Source organism: Mustela erminea, chromosome 2, assembly GCF_009829155.1.
Source record: "Mustela erminea isolate mMusErm1 chromosome 2, mMusErm1.Pri, whole genome shotgun sequence".
Classification (NCBI taxonomy): Eukaryota; Metazoa; Chordata; class Mammalia; order Carnivora; family Mustelidae; genus Mustela; species Mustela erminea.
The window spans coordinates 53542388-53560339 of NC_045615.1; the positions used below are offsets into that span (position 1 = coordinate 53542388).

At 36.7% G+C, this 17952-nt stretch overlaps 1 protein-coding gene across 13 annotated transcripts in view; it reads left to right on the top strand.

The window, feature by feature from the left end:
- PDLIM5 (PDZ and LIM domain 5) overlaps positions 1–13242 on the top strand; it is a 205313-nt gene extending 192071 nt beyond the window's left edge. For all 13 annotated transcript variants that reach the window (XM_032332916.1, XM_032332918.1, XM_032332921.1 and 10 more), the window contains 4 exons: positions 2138–2318; positions 5217–5337; positions 8247–8362; positions 9995–13242. In XM_032332916.1, the coding sequence (XP_032188807.1) occupies positions 2138–2318; positions 5217–5337; positions 8247–8362; positions 9995–10084 (508 nt within the window). In that variant the 3' untranslated portion in view covers positions 10085–13242. The remainder of the gene's footprint in view (positions 1–2137; positions 2319–5216; positions 5338–8246; positions 8363–9994) is intronic.
- The last annotated feature ends 4710 nt before the right edge of the window (positions 13243–17952 follow it).

Consider the following 17952-nt stretch of genomic DNA (forward strand, 5'->3'; position numbering starts at 1 on the left):
TGGTAACAAAGTTCTACCATCCCTGTGTTGTGGTCACAGTAAATTTAACCCAACAGATTTTTCAAACCAGATACCCACTTGGTATAAAAGCTCTGCAAACTCATAAGATTTTGTCTAGCTTTGAGCATAGTGACTCCTTGGTTTATCTTTGAAGGTAAACTACTTGTCACATACATATTTGAGAAAATAAGAGGAAGGAACTTGTTGAGTAGGACTGTTATTTACACTCCAGTTAAAAATTGAGGGACAACTTACCCAAAGGAACATTTGGTTACAAAATAAATGATCTATAGCCCTTTTTTCCTGTCAGGTGTTCGTTGACAAAGATGTTCCTTGTTAGTGATAGCAAATCTTCTGGCATCCTAAAGCTTAAAAAATAATAATAATAAACTACTTGTCTCAAATGCTAAGAGAACTGCATGCTCTAGCTGACAAAAGTTGGCGTTGTGTTATTAATTTTAAAAGAAGTTAACAAGGGGTGCCTGGGGTGGCTCTGTGGGTTGAAGCCTCTGCCTTCAGCTCAGGTCATGATCCGAGGGTCCTGGGATCGAGCCCCACATTGGGTTCTCTGCTCCGCGGTGAGCCTGCTTCCTCCCCTCTCTCTCTCTGCCTGCCTCTCTGCCTACTTGTGATCTCTCTCTCTGTGTCAAATAAAATCTTTAAAAAAAAAAAAAAAAGAAGTTAACCAAAAAAATGAGGCTAGAAAATACCCTCTTATACCTGACAGAACACATTTTTATCATTCATCAAGAGCCTTTTTACTTTTTTGACTCTAGCAGAGTTAGGTGCTAGTTCTGAGTTCTGAGTAAACATCAGTGTATTTGCAAAGAATTTTCCAATGGGAAACGGTTACTGAATACTAAGGTTTATGTTATTGTCAAAGGCAAAAAAAAATGCTCCAATTATGTGATGCTCATTACTGTGACTTTCTCTATTAATAATCTGCCTAGAAGTCAGGTATTCATGCTTACTGACAATTATCCTGTGGTCACTCAGTGATGATAATTGCTGGTAATGAGATGAAAAGCAGAGTATCAGCTGACTACACGGTGTGCTAGAAATGAGGAAATTCAGCTTCTGACCTTCATTCAGTCAGTGATTTTATGATATTTGTCATATCTTTTGAACATTTTGTATCTCAGCTTCTCCATCGGTTAAACTGAGTTTGAAGTAACTGCCCTGGTCTGTCTCACAGGAATGTTGCCTGGACAAATTGGATAAGTGTAAAAGTGCCTTGGAGGTAAAGCCACTCTGCGAATAAAGATTAGTATGATGGAGCTACTGAGAAGTGTGTTGCAGAGGCTAAAATGGTTCATTTCTGCGGGCTTCGTGACTAGATAAAGCTTCATAAATGGATTCCTGTCAAGCAAACCAAACCCATCTTATCAGTTCATGACTGTATAGTATTTAATGGGAAAAAATCTCTTTACAAGCATTTGTTACCTTGATACAAATGTGCATTAAAAATCACTCATGTTTCAATTAAATAAAACCTTCCTAAGTAGCTTCAAAGCAGTCTCTAATAGCCAGTTGACAGTTTCCATCATCTATTCGGAGGGGTCGTAAACATCTGATATGCTTAATAAAGTTGAGAAATAAGGAACGAAACAATGTGTGGGGAACAGGAGTGGACCGCAGTGTTTCCTCGGGTCATAGGTGCCATGAATTTTAAGAGTCTGACATTACCAAATTAAGATTTCTCTCTCTTTTTTTTTTTTTTTTTTATAGAAATGTCAAATTCTCATCTCTGCCTAAGCCATGTAGTATTTTCTGGTTACTTCATTTTCCACTGGAGTTAACATCCTCATTTTCAGTCATAATCATGATACCGAGTCGCTTGTTGCAGCTCGATAAACATAATCAGGTCTCTTGAAGATGGGAGGAAAATGGGGGAAATGGCCTTCCTCGAAAGAATCCCCTCCTTGAAAGAATCCCGCTCTTTACTCTTCCCTTTTTCCTCTCTTCCCGTAAATGCTCAGAGTTCCTATGTAAATTTACAGCACCCTTGTTTTCAGCCCTTGAGAAGGATAATCGAGCAAGAATTTAATTGTTTTGACATTGCACAAAAGAGGTTCTGTCCAAGCTAACTTCAGAAACTTTTATTCCCCAGCCAACTTGATCTCTTTTTTTCTGGCAGGGGACCATTCCTAGTGGCACTGGGGAAATCTTGGCATCCAGAAGAATTTAACTGTGCTCACTGCAAAAATACAATGGCCTACATTGGGTTTGTAGAGGAGAAGGGAGCCCTGTATTGTGAGCTGTGCTATGAGAAATTCTTTGCTCCTGAATGTGGGCGATGCCAAAGGAAGATCCTCGGAGTAAGTGTCAGAAAACCTGTTTATTCTGATTGAGCTTTAAAGCACAATAATTTTTTTTGTTGTTATGAAACCCTTCCAGCAGTTTTCCTTTTTATTTTCTTCTTACTTGATCCCCTCTCTGTTTTCATCACTGTTTATTATTGTAAAGCAAAACTAAATAGACCTCTGTAGAAGTATATCGGACTCGTGGGGTTAGGTTGTCTTTGGTTTTGTCTTACTGAGTGCTTGCTTGTCTGGGGAAAGTCTAGCCACTGTGGGGGAAAAATAATTTACTGTGGGTGTGTTACCTCAACAGGACCCTGTTTGCTCAGGAATGAAGAGGTCGCACAGGACCACACACATCAGAGTTCTCAGAACTGACACCTTCACTGTTTTAAATTAAATTCCATAGCTTTTATAAGAGCAGCATTTCCCCATTTGTCAGGGTTCAAGCACAGGGCACAGATCTCATGAAATATATAAAACATGAGACTTATAAATGATACATATTTCTTAAACACATGTAGTGTTTAAAAATATAACTTATTTTATGAGCACATACATGGGATAGAAAAATAATCGAGGCACCTTTTTTTTCTTTTTAAAAAGGGAGTAATTTAGGAGTCAGATATATAATAAATAATGATGAATGACTGAATTTCTGCTCCGGAATATCCAGGTTGCAGTTTACAAAGAAAGGGTCAGTCATTTCTTATGGGTGACTAGGAGTTGGAATTTTATTTTAGAAGCATCCAAGATGCCTAGTCTCACACGAAACTCATACAGCTAATACAGAAGAGGGGAATGGCATTGCTGAATTCTAATATTCTCTTTATAAAAATATAATAATGAGGGGTACCTGGGTGGCTCAGTGGGTTAAAGCCTCTGCCTTCAGCTCAGGTCATGGTCCCAGGGTCCTGGGATCGAGCCCCACATCAGGCTCTCTGCTCGGCAGAGAACCTGCTTCCTCCTCTCTCTCTCTCTCTCTCTCTCTCTCTCTCTCAGCCTACCTGTGATCTCTGTCAAATAAATAAAAAAACTTTTAAAAAATATATAATAATGAAACTTTTTAATTCATATCAGTTGAGAGAAAAGCTAATATGAATTTTTTGAGTACTTTGAATTTCACATTACATCTTTAAATGGTTCTGAAACTTGGAGGACACTTAAAATTGTAACTATGCCACATGAAATACTTTTATATTATTAATTTGTACAATATGTTGGGAACAAATGAGTAGAAGTATACAGGCTGTAACTTCCTAAAGGATAAATAATAAGACTCTTTCAATTTATAAATGTATTCTGTATATTCTAGAATAATAATACAGAGTCAGGTAATAATCTTAGAACCAAATGAGGTTCTAGGAAACGGAAATCTTACCCTCATTGCCTTAGAGACGGACCATAACTTCACTACAGAGACAGATTCTCTGGGTTGTGTTTTAGTTGTTTGATTTCCTGTTAAAGAAGGAATAGTAATCTGTCTCAAGGATTGAAAGGGAAGTAAATGCCAAAAGCCTTGAGAAACAACTTGGTTCAATGTACATTTGTTGTACATATTCATAGTAATCTTTTTGGATCTAAACAACTGCCATTTCTCCTCAGTATCCTTCAGTAGTGAACTGTGACATTTTCTTTTCTTTTTTTTTTTTTTTTTTTTAAAGATTTTATTTATTTATTTTGATAGAGATTACAAGTAGGCCGAGAAGCAGGCAGAGAGAGAGAGAGGAGGAAGCAGGGTCCCTGCTGAGCAGAGAGCCTGATGCGGGGCTCGATCCCAGAACCCTGGGACCATGACCCGAGCCGAAGGCAGAGGCTTTAACCCACTGAGCCACCCAGGCGCCCCGTACTGTGACATTTTCTAAGGCTAATAATTTACTCTGTCATTTTATTTTATTTCAGCAATTTGTATTATTAAAAATATTTCAAAAAAAAAATTTCACTCTACAGCAATTAGAAAATACCCAAAAATGTTAAGAAGAAAATTAAAGTGACCTATATATTTTACCAACCCTAGATAATTCCTATTAACCTTAGGATGTATCTTCTTCCAGTTTGCTCTTTATAAGTAATTCATTTACAAAATTATGACCATACTCCTATGTGTAGCATCCTCTTTTTTTGTGATAGATATTATGGAAAGAGTGAATCCCCATATTATTAACTATTCTTCAAAGATAATTATTAACTATTCTTTAATGGCTCCATCTCTCTCAATCTAAAGAAATGATTCCTTACAAAAGTAGCTTCTCTTCTTCTACTAATTAAAATCTGCCCAAGTCTTTGATAATGCTGTTTTTAACGAGAGGGCCATTGTTGATTAGAATCCATACTTAATGGTTCAAACTTCAGACACTCGTTTGAGTGTGTGCTTAGTGTAGTCACAGCTGATTTCCAGAATCCTAAACATGTGTTAAACTGATTGGATTACACTGATTATGTTATTGCTTCCATAATGCACCAAAGCACAGGTTTGTTTCAGTTTTCAAATATTTTGCCCTTCCTCCATGACTTTTTCTTGTTTCTGCTGCATGACATTTTCAAGATAATACTATGAAACCTTCGTAAGTGAATGTTCCCTGACACCCTTTTGAGAGAAAGCAGAAGGTTTTGTAGCAAGCACTTATGAAGTGCTTACTTGATTCACCACATGTATACTGTTTAAAAAACATAATCATTCTTTACATAAGTTTATTGATGTGTATTTATGGGAAAACACGCTTATTTTATAGTGTATCAGTTTAGATGATTTGTGAGTCGGTCCTAAAGTGTCATCTGTTACTTAGAGGAAAAGCTCATGGTAAAGACAAAGCGTGCGTCTACGTTGAGTCAGTTTAAAAGGGCTGTGTACAACTAGTAAAATAAGCATGTGTGTATTGTCATCTTTCTTTACAACCAATTACCTTTCTATAACAGGAAGTCATCAATGCTCTGAAACAAACTTGGCATGTTTCCTGTTTTGTGTGTGTGGCCTGTGGAAAACCCATTCGTAATAATGTTTTTCATTTGGAGGATGGTGAACCCTACTGTGAGACTGGTAAGATCCTAAAGCCGTTAGTTTCTTAAGTTTTGAATAAGGATAAAACATTAACCCTTACATTACTATAAAGTTGAAAGGAAATATTGCACAAAGTAGATTTCCTATTTTCAGGGCATTTAAGCTACACGAAATACATAACAAAAAACTATGTAAAATTTTTATGACTTTGTTAAAATAGATATTCCCAATTTTTCATTAAGAGAAATGAGCATATAAGCATTACCTAGTAGGAAAATATTTTACTTGAATCCCTAATAGTTTATGGATGTGAATTCTACCAGCTTGTGTAGCTTAAAGCCACCTCTTACACGCTAATAGTGAATTTTGAGTGGTTTTAAACATGAGAAATGATCACCTTCTGAACGTGATACTCATTTGCTCTTCAAGGCAATGGTCTTGACAGTAAATTGGAAGTCTTTTTTTTACTTTTCCTGAATGGAAAGGTAATCTTGGCTTGGATGGTTCCCTTAGTAAAATTATTTTTAATAAATAGGCTCCAAGGACCTATCTACTACATTTCTTATTACCTGAGCTCTGAACACGTCTTTTCTTTTCCAGAGGCTAGAAGTAAACTTTCATAATACTTATTTATTAATATTACTCTTTCTTAGGTATTAGTACCATACATATGTTTCAAAAAATAAAGTATTTTCCCTTTATCATGTCTATATTCACTACCACTGCATTTCCACTATGGAGTTTTATTGTTGATCTGCCTTGAAACTCAAACTACGGTGCTGGAGGAAGGGAATATTGCACACTAGTTAAGTTAAAGGAGCTGTCAACTTCTGATTTTAGGCTAGTCAAATTGGACATCACTTGAACCCTTTTTTGCTCACTCAGTTCCTTTTAATTCCTAGTTGGGACCAGTCTAGATCTATGCCATACTGTCCACCAGGAAGCTCTCTGGGAATTTAGTGATCTAGCCCAACTATGCTCTATTTTGGGACAGGATGGCTACAAGCTTCCTACCCTGATTCAATCAGAATATTTCAGTATATTTTGTAATTTCACCTAGTTCTTCTGAAAAAAGAGCTTTATTACTATTTTTTTAATTAAGCTTTGTGAGACATTGGACTAACTGGAAGATAGTCCCTGTGTAGCCAAACACATACAAAACTAACCTTAGTATCATATTTAATGTAGTCTAAGAAGTTCGATTTTTGAAACCCAAAAATTGCTTACAGAAAGGGAACAGCATTATTGAAAATTTGCTTTAATGTCACTTCTAATCAGTTTGATCTATTTTGTTGTATTTCTTTAACCTCCTGCATTTGTTACTACCGACTTTCCCATCTCAGTAAATGCCCCACTTTCCAGTATCCCAAACCATAAGATTCTGCTCTTGCCATGTCTAATCTAATTAGTAAAATCTGGCAGTTCTACCGCCACTGTATATTGATTCATTCATTTCTCTCTACCTCAACAGTCAGAACTAAATCCAGCCCACTCTCTTTGCGTGGACACTCTGATTACCAACTAAAATGGTATATCTTCTTTCCCCCTGACCCTCAAATAGCAGCTATGATAATATTTTGTTTCAGTGCGAATTAGATTATACTTGATACCTTTTGGCTTCCCCTTAGGGAATCACTGCACTCCTTATTAGGCCAACCTTATCTTCTACCATCTTATTTTCTGTCACTTGAGTTCTACGGAAATCTATCCCCTTTGCTTTTCTGAACATGCTAAGATTCTTCCTGCATCAGGGCTTTTGTACTTGCTGTTTTTTCTAACTTACCTGTTCTTGCTCAGATTTTCTATGGTGATTTTTCCTTTTTTTTTTTGGCCAAGTCTTGGCACAACTGTTACCTCCGCAGAGAAGCTTTTTCCAAGCCCACTTAGTTAATAGAGTGTTATGTACTCCCCCCAAATATTCTGTATCACGTGACTGGTTTTTTCGTGGTTCTTGTCACAGTCTGAAATTATTCATTATCACTTATTTTAAAAATACAATAAATGATGACATCCTATTCCTAGTGAGATTATAAGCACCATAAAGAGAACAGCTGCTTCTGTCTTCACCACTATAACCCTCATCAGTGCTAGGCACATAGTAGAACTCTGAACATATGATGAGCAAATGGTGCTAAGAAATATTGAAAATGGTTAAAGAGAGGTAAATTAAGTTAGAAATGAAAGTCTACTTTCTACTCCAGCTGCATAAAAGAAAATTGCCAGTAAATTCTAATTTAGTAATAATAAAGAAACATCTCATCAATACTGCTCTCTTCGGAAGGAAATCCTATTAGTATTTTATAACTATAATCTCTGTCAAGTAAATGGTATTCTCTGGCTAAGGATTTTCAGCAGTAAGTCATAAATTTGAAAGGAAATCACAGCAAAAGACTTATGATACAGTCCAACTAGAAACTCAGTCACGGCACTTAATTCATGGAAGTTTCTTGTGACTTTTTTTTTCTTCCTACCAAGTCAGATACTCTACGAAATGTGCTGATATCAGATATTTCTTCTGATTTTATGTTCTTTAGTCTTATTGTTGCTAGTTTTTGGAGGTTCCCTTGTCTTTTGTTAAAACAGTCCTGTCTGTTGATAACTTAACAGGGATCAGAGTTGTTCTTCATATGTATTTGGACACTTAAGTAACTGGAGATGTATGAGAAGTATTATGTGGGAAAAGGGAATAAAAAATGTTAATTATGTAAATAACATTTACCCCAAAGGTGATTACCCTGAATTAAACACCCCAAAGTTACCCTGAAACATGCTACACTTTATTTCTCAAGTCAAACGTGTCTTCTGAACATTTTCCAGTTACTAGTAACTCTATCTTCATCTTCTCATTTAATTCCAGTTTTGTTGCTGCTTTCTAGAAACTATTATTCTAAAGCTTCGTCATGTTTAAATTATGTCTTCCCACCCCCACCCACCCTGCCCCTATACAGATTATTACGCCCTTTTTGGTACCATATGCCATGGCTGTGAATTTCCCATAGAAGCTGGCGACATGTTCCTGGAGGCCCTGGGCTATACCTGGCATGACACTTGCTTTGTATGCTCGGTAAGTAAACATCTTACTTCCAAATTAGAGGAGCACAGTAGGGCCAGTTTTAGCCTAAGCACTAAATGGAAATAACAGTTCTTATATCATTCAGTCCTTCACACACAAAAGTATTTCTACAGTGATTTTAAAAGTTGTTCATTGAAAGTTTTGGCATTTTTTGAATTGTTTGGCACGGAACAAGGTGCTTACTCCTTTAGAGAAAATTTATTTTTAATAAGTTTGTGTTTATAAGGAGTAACCACATATTTCTTAAAACAGTAAGAGGCCTTTACTTTTTTTTTTTTTAAATTCTTTTTTATTGAAGTGTTTTTAGTAATTTTTGGAAACATGGGTACCTGAAATAGAAACAAACAATTCTAAAGATCTGTTGTTGAATTAAGAGTGGAAGCAAACTGTATGTTGATTTATTTCCTTCCACAGCAATAGTCCATGAATTTTTTTTTCCTTTTAGGACTGTAATAAACATTTAGTGATATATTTATCTATTTTGTTTGATATTCTAATATTTTTGGTTTTATTTTTAATGATGAGAATAGCTGTAGTAGAGACATTTACCCTAAGACTTTAAAAAAAAAAAAAAAAGATTTTATTTATTTATTTATTTAAGAGAGAGAGAGAAAGAACACGCATGAGCAGGGGAGAGGGGTAGAGGGAGAAGCAGACTTCCTGCTGATCAGGGAACCCAACACATGGCTTGATCCCAGGACTCCAAGATCATGACCTGAGCTGAAGGCAGGCGCTTAACTGACTGAGCCACCCAGGCATCTAGGCGCCCCCTTAAGACTCTTTTTAATTTAGAAAGGAAATATCCAATAAAGATACTCAGTTCAGATGTTTGATTTTTTAAAATTAGATTTAATGTATCTAATAGTTTTCAATACCCATTGAATGAAGGGAAAAAGTAAAGTTAATTGAAGTCAAATGATGTCCCCAAATATTACCTGGTTGTTAAATTCATCTTGTGTACTTCTTCCTTCTCTTAGACTTCATGAGATCTTTAAAATACAACAACTTCGAAGACTTGCCTTTTCCTGTTCTCTGGTAGAGCTGCTCTATTATACTATCATATTTAAGAAGGGCAATAGGAAAGATAGGATCACATAAATGCAGGTAGTAAGTGAACTGTATAATCATCCAGTAGCCAGATGTTGACCAGTAAAAACGAGATGTTTTTACTATAAGAAACCAAGACAGTGAATTAAAAAAGAATTCTCAGGTATTCTGTGCCTCTGTGTTTGGGGTCTTGGGAATATTGGGCTAAGCAATTGTATTGTGTTTCCATTGTGAGTGCTGTGGTTCCCTGCAACAGGAAGCAAGTTGAAAGCATTGAGGAGCATTTGGGAAGAGAAATTACAATTAATGTGACCTCTTTATGTGTTTTCTTATTAGGGCCTCATAAAGAAAAAGAATGATCAGTGATTTAAATAAATTAGAATGCATTCTAGGAAAAGGTCATTCTTTATTGCTTTTGAAAAATATATGAAATACCATAGTAATCATTAAATGTCAGAGCTTCTAGTATAGCCAATGAAAGTGCTTTGTCTTACCCACCGAGTGAAAAGCCGTTTTTCCCTTTTAGGCATATTTGATAAAGTAATGATATTCTTTTAAATAATGCTTCTTTTTCAGGTATGTTGTGAAAGTTTGGAAGGTCAGACCTTTTTCTCCAAGAAGGACAAGCCGCTTTGCAAGAAACATGCTCATTCTGTGAATTTTTAAAAGTCAACAGTTTAGGGGTGGAGAAGAAATTTGAAGAAAAAGAGGAGAATTGGAATTACCAATTAATTTTTAGATTTAATATTTATGGGAATTTTGAAAAATAATAGTGGCCCTGAAGGGATAAATTCCAGCTTTAAAAACCAAGTCTATGAGGAAATATTTGGCTTCATAAAGTAAAGGGACAGTTTGGCATTTATGATTACTTTTTTCCTGTATTTTCTGTCCGTAAAATTTTTATAAAAACCAATTTCCTGGTTGACTATTAAATTCATCATAGAATAAATTAGTGGAGAATTAAATTTTAGAATAAAACCTCTAACATCTATGCTGAATTAATGATACTTTCTTGCCTTGTTAGGTAGTTCTGAGTAAATCTGTAAAAGGCAATGAAAATTGCCTTACACTCTATCATTAAATGTATTTTTTTTTAATAGTGCTTATCTTTAGAAGAGGAAATAGGAGTTTAAACAGAATTTTATCAGTAGTAGGTGTCAGTTTTTTAAAAAACTGCTATGTACTTTTTTAAATCTTACTGATCATTCCAGTGGGAAAACTAGTAAGATTTTCATCAAAATGTGCCATGCCAATAAGAGATGTTATCTGTTTCTCTCATCCAGCCCCCCAAAAGCCACCACATTGCTTATAAATTTCAAATTTTTGCCTGTTACTAAAACATGACCATTTCTATTCATTGTGTATGTTTTATCACCTATATTAGTGAAGCTTCCATTTTTTTCCCCTTCCCTCATGCTGAGGTCGAGAGAGTGAGTAGAATAGAGTGAGGTTAGGAGTTACAGGAAGTCAGAGGACTACATTCAAAAAAATTTTTAAAAATTCTCCCCTTTTCAGACAGTGAATCCATTACATCAGTTTCAGGTTTGTACTACTGACTGATAAAGGTTTGAGAACTGTCTTTGAAGAATAATGTTTTTCTTAGTTCTACATTAGAAAAGTAAAATATTGGCTTGGGGATGTGATAAAAATCTAAGGGTTTTTTTTTCTTTCTTTTCTGTTAGTAGTTCTCTCTCAGTAATATATAAATCACTTCCAAGTGTGATCACGATGGTTGGAAAGCTTTCATTCCAGGAGACTGGTAGTATAGGAGGGGAACGTGATCAGTTACTCATACTGGCTCATTATTTGTTTTCTTTATTTGGGGCAAAAATTATATAGCCCATGAAGACAGAGCAACAGTTGTGAAATTGTGAATCCTGTTGGTATTTGCCCAGTGGGAAAACAGATTATGACATTTGATAGTTTTTCTCTTTGTTTCCAGAATGGATGAAAGCCCATAATCCCACTAAAAAATACTAATGTGTCTGGGGTGAGGTGCTTAAAGTTGAGACAGAGCCCAAGTCCTCCTCCCTGCCCCATAACTCACAAAGGACTTCATTTCCATTGTGTGCGTATTTGTTATAGAGGGAGGTTTTAGGCTCTGATATTTGTTTAACCTCCCTAAGAACTTTTCAAGGCATCTGTCCTGAAAGTTGTTCATTTATGGTCTAGCAGATTTGTATTATATGAAGATAATAATTAACTGAGAGTCAGAGCATGAGAGGGGTGACATGAAGTGGTTTCACCAGTAGCAACCCTGAACTGCCTTCTCACCCTGCATCTGTAGGGAGGCAGGAAGTTTTACTTTTGAAATAAAGTGCTGGAACTGAATTGTGCATTATTTCTCATTGCTGCTGAAACCACCTGTAGAGTCCATGCTGGCTGATGTGCGTTATCACGTTACTTCATGTCAGTCTCTTGCTTTACACAATATAAAAGAAATTGGTGGTTCTGTTTGGATGTTAGTAGAGATGATTTGTTTTTTTTTGTTTTGTTTTTGTTTAGTTTTGCCTTTATAGATTCTATGCCAAGATAGTATTTGAAAAGTCAGTGACATTTGGGTATTTCCTTTCCAGAATTTTATTTGACTGGGATTTCTTATTAAGTTATCTGACATTAAGGATGTCATTTTTATTAGACTTCTCATTGTGCACATTATTTCATGGAGCTTAATGTTGCATTCCTCTGAATTTTATCCCTAAAAAGATAACATTACTTCTTAATTTATCATTTTGTCTTTGTGCTTTGTTCTTCTCCTTTGTGACAAAGCTTTATATCTATTCTAAATCAGTTAATCCTGTGAAATAAGTATTGACTAGAACCCAGAAGAATCTCTGTATTTTCCAGTGGGGAATGAATGCTATATTTAATACACCAGCGTTAATCTTTTAATAACTGGCAGAGCACTTTATTCTTCTGGTGAGCTCCCCGAATATTTATTTTTCTGATTATAAATATTCCATGTCAGTAGCATTTTTTTAATTATTACCTCTTTACTGTAGAGCATTTACTTTTAGTATTTCTTGATGTATATTTTGGAATGCTGTACTTAGTATAATACAGATTTAAATTACAGTATATGACTCTTAAACATCTTTACTTGTATTTCCTAGATTGAAAATACTAGCAATAGATTCCAGTTTCTAACTTTTTTCTAGACTTACAAGGGCTGCATTTTGCCCGCTAGAGCAGCAGCCTAGAGAGGATCCCTGCCGCTTATGCTTATAGTAGCGTACCTGTTTCTTGTTGATTCAGGCTACAGTTAGAGTCTAAAACTAAAGCCTAGTGATTTGGTCACAGTAGGAAGACAAACAGAAATAAGAGTTTAAATCTTCAAAATTTAGTGTAGCCTATCGTTAAAATTATCTACAACAAAATTGTTTTCGTGGTGCCATTTTTAAGGGGTCGTATATTATTTATAGAAAATAATTCCTTCCTCTCCCTTGTTCAAGTATGAATCTGTGTTACAGTCACAGTTTTGTGAGGTTTAGAGCTTTTTTTGTCATCTCTTTTGAAAGGAGAAGCTTTTCAGACATAAGGGAAGGGAAAACAATGAAAAACTTGACCCAAATCTAGTGTAGTTTCAGTTTGTCCTCTTTCTTCTCCATATTTTAAGGTATTGGGTTTGGATTCTCAAAGTATCATTTGCCTTATCTGTTAATCTCTATTTTCTGTCTCTTTACATTTTTACATTTGTATACATCTGTACTGTTTTGCTTTTGGATACATTTTCTAATTAAAAACCACGTGAGAAATACGATCAGTGTAGTAATACCTTAATGTGCACATGCTGAATAAATAAACGGCTGCAGTGATAGAAACAAGCTCTCCTGGTCTTTCTTTTTTGGGTAGCGAGCGGTTTCCATTGGAATTCCATCATGGGAATAAAATAGTGTTCACAGGAGAGGAAAAGAAGTAATGATTCTCAGGAGAATCTCTCTTTTATGATTTTCGCCTATCAAAATGTCCCAGAAACCAAACATTTGAACAGATTATCACTCGATTTTAATCCATTTTTATGCTCTGCAGACAGTACGTGTTTGTAAGTCAATACATAAACAAGCCTCATTGTTGTAGAAAATACTTACTGCTGAAACTGTTTATTGGAATAACCTGTCATACCAAGCACTGTATTGTATCATATATCTTACTGAAACAGCGTAAGTCCTCAAGTCCATTTTCACACTTTAACCCACCAGGGTACATTACTTCATAGTTAACTCATCCCGATCTCATAGTTAACTTTTCTATAACTAGGAAAGCTCATCTATTCCTCATTTGTTTATTGGTTTGAGTAAGATTTTTTTTTTCCTACTGCATAAAGAGCAGTGTTTCTGTTGCAGGCTATATATTGGAAATAAAAGACAAATTCAAGTCTATTTGCTCACAGTATATTAAACTCCAGAAGCCAAACTTACAAGGGCATCAAGTCTGCATTTGACATTTTAATAGCTGCTGTTTGGTTTCTATCAATCACGTCATTGCACATTAAAATGCACCAACAAAATAAGAGATCTGTCATTCCTTCGTTAAGAAACAGTAATCCAGTGCAAGATTTATAGGCTTAAGAATCAACAGTGTGTGTTCACAATAAATCCCCATTCAGTGCTCAAACCAGAAACAAGCCTCCCTGTCGTTCAGTGTTTTCTGGTCAAAATGTCCCCAATATAAGATTATCAAAGGTTTTCTTACAGAACTACATATAAAATCCTTCTTGCCAGCAAAAGCTTAATTTAGGTTGGCGGTTTCCCTTTTTGAGTACTCTCAGACAAGATCTTGGTTATATCAGAAACACATAGGTACTGATGTATTATTAGCGGGCCTGGTGTTAATTAGGGAGAATTACCAGAAATAGTTTGCTTCGTGGGAATTTATTACAGAATCACACTTGACTGATGGCAGAATAGGAGTTGCTGAGAGAGAGCAGCTCCCACTCATAACCACTAATTAATAGGGTGCCAAAATTCCGCAGAGAAGGTTTCATCCCGAGTGTGGGAGCCGCAAAGGGAAAATGGTTCCTTTGCAGTTTAAAATTTAAAAGAGGAAAGGGGTTAGGACGCACGGCTACCCAACAGAAATCTCAGACTGGTACAGTTCTGTGTTGTGCTCATGAATGAGAGCATTTAACTCGGGAAGCACCAAGCCCCAAAGTTCGTGAAAGAATCGTTTTCCCTCCAAAAGTCAAAAGTAGCTTGTATGTGTATTATACCAAGGAGATAGGCAAAGGTATTTTTAATGTGGCAAGTGTCCGATTCACTCAACTGTTCATTTTATGGGGAGAGTTTAAAACCATTTGTCTCTGGCATGATGTTGCTGAACTTCTGTTCTTTAGTCCATGATTTAGAAGCTGTCTGAGTAGGTGGTGAGATTACATCAATGATTAATAAGAAAGGTGTGGCTTCCACACCTTGAACCCAGAGCTGAGGAAAAACAAGGTGTGTTTAGTGATTGGCACTAATGGCAAAGCACTGGGGGAGCCCTCTTAATGAAAGTTGGCCAAGAAGGCAATTCTTTTCCCTGTGCTTGTAACGCCGTGTAATCACATACAATAAAGCTTGGAGCCATTGCTTAATGTGGAAGAATAAAGCATTTCCATGTCACAAAACCGCTGATCACTGACCTCAGGGAGAAAAATAAAACAATTTATAATTCACGGAGAGTATAATTTTTCAATTTCTCTTCAGGCAATATAGTTCCCAAGGAAAATGACTTCTGTGCCAGGCCTGTGGATTGATTGACACAGTCTCTAATGCATCCGTGTTTCAAAGGACGGAGTTTCTGTTTCATAACTGGGTTCCAAATTAGTTTTTCATCATGTTCTAATTGTCACATTTTCTCTCTGGTTCAAATATACTTAGGTTTGTTTTTTCTTCTTTGTCTCCCCCTTTTTCCTTTGCTTGTAGAGCACCCACAGCTGGTGCTGTTCCTAAGCACTTATTCAAAAATGCCATTGTTTGTTTGAAGTATTTTAGTGGACTTTAAGATCTTCAGAGCTGTCTTTTGATTTTTTTCCTCTAGTGTATCACTGATATGCCAAACGTCCCTTGGTAAATAGGAAAGTAACTTGAACTCTGGTGACTTATCAGGCCAATATTAGTTTTTGTGTAAATAGAAATCTTTGCTTAGGTGACCATATATTGAGGTCATCTGACCCCAGATGTTTTCTCTGTTCCTGTTCGCTCGAGAATCCTGACAATCTCAAGCCTCCTGAGTTGAATGAAATGGAGAGCAGACATGTTCTTGGAGCTTGCTAAGTATGAACTTGGAAATCTAAGTGAAAGTAATCCTAGCTTCATCAACAGAAACTTATCATTTATTCTGCTCTGTGAAATGATTACACTACTGCTTGGTAATTTTTCTGATACTATTATAAGTGCTTTAGATAAAAATGAACTTAATAAACAAGCTGAGGCACCAAAACGAACCCAGAACTTCTGCTCCAAGAAAATGTATATAGATCAATGATGTGAATCTATGAGTTTGCTTATGCCTGACTATCCAGGAAGTTCTAGCTGATCTTTAACAATATCAACATAGTGTAGATGGTGAGAGTATAAATTAGGGTTTGGGGAGAAAGTGATTATGCCTGGTGGATCAGACTGGGTCCAATGGGGAGGCCGAAATCACACCGAGATTAGCAGGAGACATAAAAAATTATTACGCTAAGATGGAAGAATAGCTATGAAAACGTAAAGAGAGCTCAAAGGGTACCCTAATACTGAGAGAGGGCACCCAAGGAAGAACAACCTTCCAATGAGGACCCTTCCTCATGGCTGGAGATAAGACTTTCTTGGAGAAAATGTTGTTGCAGTCCATTGATTGGCAGAGAAGTTCTCTGGTTGCTGAGGCCAGCCAGAGCTGTTCTTTCTGTTGCCAGGAACAAAGAAACAACCCTCCAGAAAGCAGGTAAGCCCACATTAGGTTACCAAGGTTAGGTGGGTGGGTGTGCACAGGGACTTGGGAGTGTTGCTATGGCCTAAAATACACACTATTCACCTCAAGAGGGCTGCGGCAAGGTGACCACTGAGTCTGGCCAGGGGTGGGAAGTCAGCAAAGATCTGTGCATTCTGGAAGCTCAGCTGGGGCAGAACACCAGAAGCCCCCCCACTGGACCCCACCCCAGGCATCCTGGAAGAGCCAGGCAGCTGGTGCAAGGAAAAGCAAAATAAGAAAAGCTCCTGACTTCTGCACTATTCCTTTGTCTCCCTTGGCCGACAGTTGACAAAGCTGAACACCGCCCACTGTAAAGGAGAAACGCTTAAAGAGTCCAGTTCACTATCACAGGACAGGTCCTGATGGATGAATTTGGAAGTGACGATCAATACATTGATAATAGGCACTTCTGGATACAAAATGAAAACTTTAAATTGAAACCTCCGTTATTCTTGGTGAATTGGAAACCCAAAGAAATTCTTCTAACTTCATCCTCTATTGCCAAAAATCCTCTGATAATTCAATATGCAAAGTTAACACAACGTAGCTTCGATTGTTGTTTTCGAAGACGTAGGCCTAAACATCCAGGATAATGAAAGTTCTCAGTATTTAAGAGATTTATCACATGTCTACTAAGATAGAGCCAAAGGGTTTTTTTTTTCCCCTACAGTTAAAATAAGACATTCTCAATCGAAGGGTGGTATTAATCGGTAACACTGTTTTTTTTTTTCAAGATTTTATTTATTTATTTGACAGAGATCACAAGTAAGCAGAGAGGTAGGCAGAGAGAGAGGGGGAAGCAGGCTCCCTGCTGAGCAGAGAGCCCGATGCGGGGCTCGATCCCAGGACCCTGAGATCATGACCTGAGTTGAAGGCGAAGGCTTAACCCATTGAGCCACCCAGGCGCCCCAATCGGTATTACTGTTAACAAGAAGTTTATTGTTACAAACTTAAATCCCTATCACATAGAAAAATAGATTATTTTTATATTTAGTAATGGAAAGCAAAGAGATAAATGATTTCCCCTTCACAGTAAACTAAACCATGAAACTCAAGCCCAGTGGATCTATAATAATAACTTAATTTCTTATACCATCTTTGTCCTTCGTGTGGTATATTACCTGTCACGCTAGGGCACACTTATCCCCTGTAAGGTTCTAATAACTGGAGAAACGGAAAGTCAAGTTTTTTTTTTTTTTAATTTCTTTTCAGCGTAACAGTATTCATTGTTTTTGCACCATACCCAGTGCTCCATGCAATCCGTGCCCTCTCTAATACCCTCCACCTGGCTCCCCCAACCTCCCCTTCAAAACCCTCAGGTTGTTTTTCAGAGTCCATAGTCTCTCATGGTTGACCTCCCCTTCCAATTTCCCTCAACTCCCTTCTCCTCTCCATCTCCCCATGTCCTCCATGTTATTTGTTATTTGTTATGCTCCACAAATAAGTGAAACCATATGATAATTGACTCTGCTTGACTTATTTCATTCAGCATAATCTCCTCCAGTCCCATCCATGTTGCTACAAAAGTTGGGTATTCGTCCTTTCTGATGGAGGCATAATACTCCATAGTGTATATGGACCACATCTTCCTTATCCATTCG